We start from the raw sequence: 9,775 nt of genomic DNA on the forward strand, positions 1-9,775 counted from the left end.
CTACCACGAATTTATCTGTTTAATTAAGTGATAGAATCATCACTGCCTAAACAGATTTCACATAATCGTATTTGGATGTGTTGGAAATGTCATATGCAGTTGGAATTGTCTGAAGAGTTTAATGGATGGTTTCCAAGTGTGAGGTGTGGGAAGCCGGTAGCACATCTACCGATGATGGATGGTCCATGAAGCACTTGTTTTCTGGTTGGCTTCTGATTCAAAATTTGATCTTATCTGAAACAATTTCCTCCCTAAGGACATGAACACAGGAGGAAGAGAGAGAGAGAGAGAGAGAGAGAGAGAGAGAGAGAGAGAGGGGGGGGGGGAGGGGTGGGGGGTGGGGTGTGGGTTGGGCGGAGAGGGAGGAAGATGAGAAGCAGAGACATGAGCGTGATGGCGGCCCCAGTGGCCACTATTCGCCGCAAGTTGGCGGATAATTACACGCATGTGATGCGAGGAGGGGTGGGTGGGAGAAAGGCAGCACCATCTCCACGCGCTTTCAACCTTTCCATTTCAATACCCCATATATATATATATATATATATATATATATATATATATATATATATACCCAAGAAGCCAAGCATTGACCAAGACCCACTTCAAATGCTTTTATCTAAAAGAGCTCGTAAGGTATGTGGTGAGACCTATGATGGTCGCCACGCCATTGGAATTTAAGCTCAAACATGCATAGAGACTCCAAAGTGTTGTGCGTCGACAACTGTACTATCGTTCACCGTGCGTAAGTCGACAGAAATCTCTTTAAAGTTCTTGCAACGAAGATGGTGCAACAGAGAGAGGAGTTTGAGTAGCCACATGCACACGCAGTTGCTGTCATTTTTATTTCTCCTCCTCCACCTCCTACCATCTTCTTCCTCGGTGTGAAACGAGTGTGGAGACCCGAGTCAAGATCATTTTCAACTGCTGGTACTTGGGGGAATTGATGGACCTACGTTCGCTGTCTTTATATTATTTCCTACCGTGGGCCACTACTAAATGCAGTGGCAGTCAATAATGTCTAGTACTATAGCAAAACTACACCAAGAACCATGCGGTTATGCCTAAACATGTATCTACCTACTATGTTGCAGGGTTCCGTGCTCTTTTGGATAGTATGTATTTTCTTTCCCTGATGGATTTATCTGACATAGTTTTAAATGCCTACAGCAGAAGCCTGGCAGGATCGGCATTGTTGCAGGAACCTGCTTCTACGACGTACAACTTAAACCTTTCATTTGTATCAATTAATTCCTTCTTTTAGCGTTTTTAATAAGGGCTGAGTAAAGAAATGAGACAGCAAACTAAATGTAAATGGTGTACCTGCAAAGCCTGGTACACTTTGGGTAGAAACTGCGACTTATCATGACGCCATTTCACTTGATCCAACTGGGAAAACCCCTGTTCAAAGTCAAAACAAAAGAGTTGTCACGCATAAGAACAAACAGTTGAAGCGCGCTTTGTTTATCCCCACGTCTACTTATACCTGCCTTGGTGGTTTTCTTTGGCACGCAGATATCCCTCCACAAGCCCGTGATGGCCGCCACTCCGCCTCTGCTCGTCTTCCTTCTCCTTGCCTTAGTAGTGCTCTCTCCCCGTCCCCACGTGGCGGCCTCTGATGTATCACCCAGCGGCGGCGCTGCAGCCAATCCCTTCACTGCCAGGGCGGCCCTGATCCGGTATTGGAAACGAATGGTGCCCACCAACCGGCCCCAGGCAGACTTCCTCCTCGCCAAGCTCTCCCCGCTCTCCGCCCTCGACTCCGCCACCTTCTCGTCGCTCGTGGCCGCCGACCCCTCCGCCCTCTCCCGCCGTCTCCCCGCCATCTGCGCCGCAGCTCGCCTCCTCTGCTCCCCCGCCACCGCCAACACCTACTCCGCCGCCGCCCGCAAGGACGACTCCTCCGCGTTCGCCTCCTACCAGAACTCCAACTTCTCCGACTACGGCACCGGCGCCGCCGGCGGGCGCAGCTCCTTCAAGAACTACTCCGACGACCTCAACGTGCCCGTCGATACCTTCCGCCGCTACAGCCGCGACTCCACCGGCCACAACGACTCCTTCGCCTCTTACTCTCCCGAAGGCAACGTTGTCACCGCCAACTTCACCAGCTACGGCTCCTCCGCCACTGGCGGTGCCGGAGACTTCGCATCCTACGACCACGAGTCCAACGTCCCCGACCTCAAGTTCACCAACTACGATGCCGATGCCACCGGCCGGCGCCGGTCCTTCTCCAGCTACTCGGATGACACCAACGCTGGAGACCAGTCCTTCGCCGGCTACGGTAAGGACGGCAACGGCGTGCCCACCTCCTTCACCAGCTACGCCGACAACTCCAACGTCATCGGCTCCTCCTTCGCCGGCTACGGCGAGGGCGCCAACGGCGCTAACGACTCCTTCGCCTCCTACGGGTTCAATGGGAACGTGCCGGAGAACAACTTCCGGTCCTACGGCGACGGCGGCAACTCCGGGTCGGAGCGGTTCACCAGCTACCGCGACCAGTCCAACGTCGGTGACGACAGATTCACCTCCTACGCAAAGGGCGGGAACGCCGCCGCCGCCGACTTCGTCAACTACGGGAACTCCTTCAACGAGGGCAGCGACTCCTTCAAGGGCTATGGCGAGGGCTCCTCCAAGCACAGTGTCACGTTCAAGAGCTACGCCGCAGATAACACCTCCTTCAAGGCGTACGCCAAATCCGGCGTCGACTTCAAGGCCTACAGAAACTCCTCCGTCATCCCCTCATCGTCCTCCTCCGTCATCCCCTCATCGTCTCTCCTCTCCCTCCGGAAGGCTGGCGGAAGACCGGCGAATCGGTGGCTGGTGGAGCCGGGGAAATTCTTCCGTGAGCGCGACCTGCGTCGGGGGAGCGTGATGCCAATGCCGGACATCCGGGACAAGATGCCGCCGCGGTCCTTCCTCCCGCGCTCGATCGCGGGGCGGATCCCGTTCTCCGCCACCGAGGTCCGGCGTATCTTCGGAATCCCGGCTGATACGGCGCTGGGGAGGGCGGTGGCGGACACGGTGGCCGAGTGCGAGCGGGCGCCCAACCGCGACGAGACGAAGCGGTGCGCCACCTCGGCGGAGGACGTGATCGACTTCGCTGTCTCCGTACTTGGAAGCGACGTGGTGGTGCGGAGCACAGCGAACACGACGGGCTCCAAGGGGAACATCCTCATAGGGAAGGTGGGCGGGGTGAATGGCGGTAAGATCACCAAGTCGGTGTCATGCCACCAGAGCTTGTTCCCATACCTAGTATACTACTGCCACTCGGTGCCAAAGGTGCGGGTGTACGAGGCGGAGATCCTGGCTGTCGAATCGAAGGAGAAGATCAACCACGGCATCGCCATCTGTCACTTGGACACGTCGGACTGGAGCGCCAGCCACGGAGCCTTCGTGGCACTGGGGTCCGCGCCAGGGAAGATCGAGGTGTGCCATTGGATCTTCGAAGGAGACATGACGTGGACGGTCGCCGATTGATCCACCCAATCAGCCAGAAGATCTGCCTTCCCACGACACCCCTAAGCGTGTGCAGCTTTTTCAGTTAACTGGTCTTTGCATCGATCATCAATCTGCTCGGGTCCGTTCGATCCCGTTGCGTGGGTAGCTGCAGTCAATAGTTAATTCTTTAGATAATTAAAATGGTGCACACGAAACTGGAGAACTGATGCAGTTTCATGCACAATGCAGCCTTTTTCACTTCCAAGAAAAATCCACATTTGATCCAAAATACCATGAGCCACTAAGAGACTATCTTGTCTTAGTTCAGGGCTACCATTAGTATCGAATTCAAGAAGCCATTTACACAGAGTCATCCTCCTGCAAGTGGAAATATTATTTTCATGATTTAAATCCTGAAAAGAAAGATAATGACGGGAAGAGTGATCAGTGTTGTTACCTGGCCACACGTACACATTCTAGACTGTTCGCCCTTGGTGCACAGCTTTCAAACCAGAAACACTTGGTAGCGGGTACTGGAGGCGGGGTGGGGGGGCCGATCGCTTCCTTTTAAAGTGCTCAATGGTGCCTACTCTGCATGAAGATTAAAAATTCTTTTTGTAGGTGTAATTCATGCAATGCATCACTTGTAGGCCATCGTGTCAAATGAGGCTAAGTCTGCTTGGTAAAATGTCACTGTTCTAAAACAAGTTTCTGAGGCCCAAGCAACCCTTGCTGAAAGTGGTTCATCTGTTTCCTACAGCCAATATGATCACTTATCTGTTCTATGGGTCCAGAAGATGCCTCAAGGAGATGGCCGTAGACATGTCATCGTAGGTGAGTAGGGTTCCCAAAACCAGCTTGACCATCGGTTGAGGCAATGATTCTTGGATTTTAGAGCACTTCCATCAAAAAAGCACCTTATTGATCGTGAGCCCCTTTAAAAAGAAAGGTCTCTGCTGACAACACAGTAGATTCAAGAAAAAGAAGTCTACTGACAACACAGGTGATTTGGCAATCATCTTATCATATCTTTTACTCCTCTTTTAACTCAGCTTTAACAGCTCAACTTTGACCTAATCTCCTTTTTCCCTTTCTGTCCCTTTTGTTCCTTGGATTCTGACAAATAGGATCGACTCATGACATCAATTATAAAACTAAAGTAACACTTAGAACAACCTTTTGTCAACAAGGTAAGGCTTCAACAAAAAAACATAATGGCATGTGAAATCCAAACACACTAAAACTAAACTTACAACCACATACTACAGGTTGAGGCATATCAATACAAAGAACAACTTATTAGGACAAAGTTATGTAGTAGTTAAAAATACTAAAACATTCACTTTCTCCAAAGCAATATTTTATTTTGTCATCCATCAGGGTGATCAGGCCTCAAGTGGAAGACAGGGTAAGAAGCACATGAGGCATAATTCCATCCCAAGAATCATTGAGGCCATGTGCCACTCTGTCCATGAAAATAATCAACTCTATGTAGTAAGCAGGATCATCATTATTCAACTGTACTGATTGGTATTAGTTGTAGAACATCTGAGTCAGACCAGGAAGATGACAAGGGTTCTTTTTCTTTTGAAAGGTCTCACATGCCATGGCCCACATGAAAAATGTCCTTTCAATACATTTTGAAAGGTCTCTAATTACTTGAGCAGTAATGGATGATCAAGTGAAGTGTTCAAATAACAAGAATTGTCTACAACTAAGCTTTTCCATACATAAGGAGGCTCTCCATGCTACAAGCTAGAGTCAGAACAAAAATCAAAATTTTCAATGAGTGATTTCAGTACTTACATGGGAGGGGTCTCTATGATATGGAAAGGCTAGACCTTCAATTATATTCTACTAATCTTTCAAAACACATCCAGAATAATCTGTTTTATCCGATGAAAGTCTACTGGAACTAGCACTATGTATATGGAAGACAGGAAAGAACAAATGATCAAAAGAACATTGCAAAAGAATCACTGTCAATTCCTATCTTCGTAGCATCTCAAAGTTATGTCAGATGACAAAAGAAATCATATTTTTATTACCTGAAGAGCAAACTTGTAGTGGATGCTCATATGGCTTACAATCCTACATTTCTCAGGGGTGCTACTAGTTCAAACATGGTTCTTTTGATGCTCAGTTTCCGAAGTAAGAAAATCTTATTCTGAAGGTGGTTCAATGCACAATATGGGATTTGAGGAGGATCATTGCATGCAGCCTTACCCCTGCAAGTAGAAAGTTGTTTCAATGACTTGAACCTGATCACACAATCACTGTGAGACCATGGTAAGCTTGATCCTTCATAACCCATGTGACCGGTGGCGGAATCACACAATGTCTCTTCTCTTGCAAGGATAGACCTACGTACATTAATTCTTTGCAGATGACATATTGGCATGAGTCTTGAGCACTAGGTCATCATTCTTATCTTTTTTCACTTCTTCCTTTCCATTTCCATTATAGGGTAACCATTCCCTTATGTCACTGAACCCTGATCTCCAGCTTCTCAAAGTGGCCCATCTCTGAGAACAGCATTTAAATCCAAACCCAGATACTCCACCTTCTAAAAGGTGCAGTTCCATCTTCTAAAAGGTGGAAGTCCACCTTCTAAAAGGTGACCTCCTCCAACATGTGCATCTGATCACAGCATCCAAGGTGGGACTCATCCATTACTCCAACTTCAGTGAAGGACAAGCTGCCACAGGTCAGAGACTAAGTTGGAGATGCAAAGCTAGGAAAGACCATAGTAGTATGAAAAAAAGAAGAAGAAATGTTTGCTCACCACTCACCCCACTTAACACACCAACATTTTCTCCTTGTGCTCCCAACAGTATACCCTCTTCTTTCCAGTTCTTACAATGTCCTGAACTAATAATTTCTTCCTATACCATTTGCTTCTTAACCCACCAACTGACCTGGTTCGCTTCGGCTTCGGCTTCACCCTAACCCAACTGGTCCACATTCTGTGTAGCTTAAAGACTATAACAGCGAAAAGTAATCAAGGATGATCACTGTTGCTCAACAGATCTATGAGGCAGTCAAAAACTACATAACTGGTGGATTGAGATACAGCTAACAAGAATGTGACATGACAGAACCTAGATCAATCAATGAGTCATGGGATACAGCAATGTTCCACATACCACAATTTACAACTGTAACAAGACATGTGGGACACAAAAACACTCGATGACACATTAATCAACATGTAGAAGGAACATCAAAATAAATGGAAAATAAAGAAGCCTATCTCTCAGGGAAATTCAGAAAGATTCTTATCTGGCGCAGGCTACTTAACCATGGTGAAGGGGTTGCTGTTTCTTCATGTTCTTGCTTTCTTGTTTATTTTGTGTGTTTTTATTTGCTGTTTAATGTTTCTTTTGCTCAATTTATTTATCTTGTCTGCCATGTCCATTTGTGCCTTCTATTTCTTTTATCCTGTATCTTATTTGTTTCTTCTCTTGTTTTCTCTCATTTGTTTGATTGATCAGTGGTAAATTTTGGGTTGTTTAAGTTGCACGTCATTCTCCTCTTAAAGTAAAGGAGTGGCGAATGAAAAATCCTAAAGGGGAAGTATTCATAAAAACCATATCCTAAATCTGTTGGATAAATATCAGTAGTTTTTTTATCAAAGTTCATCAAGTAAACAACAATCTGAGTACCACAACAATGTCATATAAAAAGCATAAGTATATATGTTGATGGTTCATGACAACAATGGGCATATCCTTATTCCATATTAATGCAACAAATGGAACATCAAGAAGACCACCATGACAGTAAACCACATATACATGTAACATCATTCAATCTAGCAACAACCACTGGTCACTAATTATGTAATCAAATCAAATAATTAAGTTAGGAATTATTATTTTTCCTTACTTGTCATTGTAATTTAAAAAATCTTAATATATTTTCTTGTTTGTTATTACAAATTAGGGAATAACTATTAAGCATTCCAAATAGGATGATATCATATTTGTTAGTATATTAAATAGAAATAATTTATATTAAATAAATATAAAAATAAAAATAAATTTCCTTTAATGGAGGCTCACATCCTCCTATTTAAGGAGAGGGATTTCTCTCGTTCATTCCTTACTTAGCCGAGCCTAGCAGCGGGAGGAACGAGGAGTTACACCCTGTTGACGAGAGATATGTTTCCCTACCTTTCTTGAAAATAAAAGTTTTAATTTTTATTTTGATTCTTTAAATGTTGAAAGTTTTATAATTTGAAAAATATTTATCAATTCTTTAAATATCAAATTTTTTTATTATTGCATTAAAGCCAATCAGTTGAAATTTTTATAATGTTCTTTGATCCATGTTTAAGGTTTTTATTTTTAGATTTAAACATGTTAAAAATTTACATGTTTTATGTATTAAATATATGATATTTCTTGGCATTATAACTTATCTTTAATCTCATCTGGATTAAAATTTCTATTAGATTAAAATATGTTATCTTAAATTTTGATATTCTTTTATCTAAAATTTAAAATGTACTATTTTGAATGATTTAAAATTTTATTTGACTAGAATATGTTAAAATTATACATATGTTAGAAAGTATGATTTCTATTTGAATTTAGAATGTTATTTACTTGTATTAAAGCTTATCTCTCAATCTATTTTTTAATGTGTTATTATGCTTTTGTTTATATAATTGTTAGTGAATATATGCTATGGTATGAAATTGAATATAAATTGGATTGAAATTGCTCACAGACCATGCCCAACCCATAGGTCAGGCCACAGCCCACTGGCCAGGCCCAGTCAGTAGACCAAGCCCAGCCTGTAAGCTAGTCCCAGCCCACGGATCAGGCCTTGGCCCGTAGGCTAACCCAGCCCAACCATCATGGGCGGTCACATGCGACGCACATGACCAATCCATAGGCCTGGGCTAAGCCAGTTTTATGTTATGCATGTCCAGTCATTTGTAATGCACATGACCAGTAGATGGACTGACCCAATCTAGCTCAATATTGTTGTTGGATTTGAGCCCAAATATTGATTGAACTAAACTAGACTTTATTAGTCTAGATCGATTCGGGATGATTCTAAATTGATTGACTTATTCAAGTCAGTTTAATCTAAATTGAACCTAACTTAATCCAAATTATACTAGTCTAAGGTGATTTAAAACTAGTTAAATGAGGATTAAAGATCAGTTTAGTTAGGTTCTAGTAAATTGAGTTCAATTGGATCGATTGAACTAAGGTTCAAGTCAATTGAGAGCTAATTTGTATTATTTGATATTGATGATATTTGAAAAAGATGTTTTAAATATGTTATTTCATCCCGATATAGACATGACCAGTGTGAGATTATGTTATTTCTCTGCCGAGAGTAGGTAGAGTGATTCCCTTCGAGGATTAGCGGGCCGTCAGATGTGGCGATTGAACGGTTCCTCCATCCGCTGTTGGGAGGAACATGTCCCCACTTTGGCAGGTGAGGAACACCACTCCATTTGTTGTTGGGAGTGGGATATGAGTTTGCCTCCATCCGCTGTTGGGAATGAGATATGAGTTTGCCTCCATCCGCTGTTGGGAGAACACAAACTCATCCCGTAAGATAAAACCTCTCCATCCGCTGTTGGAGGAGTGCTCTTTCGGATATTTGATATACGCCAATGAGATGATTAAATTTTGATCATGTATTCATTTTGAGTTAACTTTTAAGGTTTATACTCAATGTTGCTGAATTTTCTTTGTTTTTGATTTTCAAAGCAGCCTCCCTCTACTACTAAATCGGATTCCAATGAAGAGCGGACCTTTCTCTACCGATAACTCTACCGATAAGTAGAGCCACTTTGATGATTCTTGAAGTTAACGTCACTATGTTTACTTTTCTACTTATAATTTGATGAATAAATGAATTATAATAAATATTTATAAATGATGAATAAAATGATGTTTATCTACTTGGCTCTGAATATATGAAAAAATATGAAAAAAAAAAAAATCCAGGATGTGATAAAATATATGAGCAAATTAACGAGAAAGACAAACTGCATATTTATTGGGGGAGTTAAAATTGAACCCAACAGCATAGTATATATATTAAGGGAGTTTCTATTAATATCTCAGTGACACTAAAATGACTGCCTAGATCATTGAAAACCTCACCAATCTTTAAAATATAAATATGATACCTAAGGTAGTTGATTCAAGTAAACCAAAGCAGCCACTGCAAATAATTAAGCACAGAAGAACAACTGTAAGAACAAACCCATAGAATTTAACTAGGATGCAAGAAATAGATTGATGATGTGTGAATATTAAAACTCATATATAAACTGATACAAATATTCAAAAATATGGCAGTTCTAGAT

The 9,775-nt window shown here is 43.1% G+C and overlaps 1 protein-coding gene across 1 annotated transcript; it reads left to right on the forward strand.

Moving 5' to 3' along the window:
* The first annotated feature begins 1,496 nt into the window (after positions 1–1,496).
* Positions 1,497–3,724, forward strand: LOC135619959 (BURP domain-containing protein 12-like). The gene has a single exon (XM_065122482.1). The coding sequence runs from the start codon at positions 1,534–1,536 to the stop codon at positions 3,472–3,474; it is 1,941 nt and encodes a 646-aa protein (XP_064978554.1). The 5' UTR covers positions 1,497–1,533; the 3' UTR covers positions 3,475–3,724.
* The last annotated feature ends 6,051 nt before the right edge of the window (positions 3,725–9,775 follow it).

This window comes from Musa acuminata, chromosome BXJ2-8, assembly GCF_036884655.1.
Source record: "Musa acuminata AAA Group cultivar baxijiao chromosome BXJ2-8, Cavendish_Baxijiao_AAA, whole genome shotgun sequence".
NCBI classification, from domain to species: domain Eukaryota; kingdom Viridiplantae; phylum Streptophyta; class Magnoliopsida; order Zingiberales; family Musaceae; genus Musa; species Musa acuminata.

What these genes read in the sequence shown, in the direction of transcription:
- LOC135619959 (XM_065122482.1), top strand. Translation starts at nt 1,534, where the DNA reads ATGGCCGCCACTCCGCCTCTGCTCGTCTTCCTTCTCCTTGCCTTAGTA.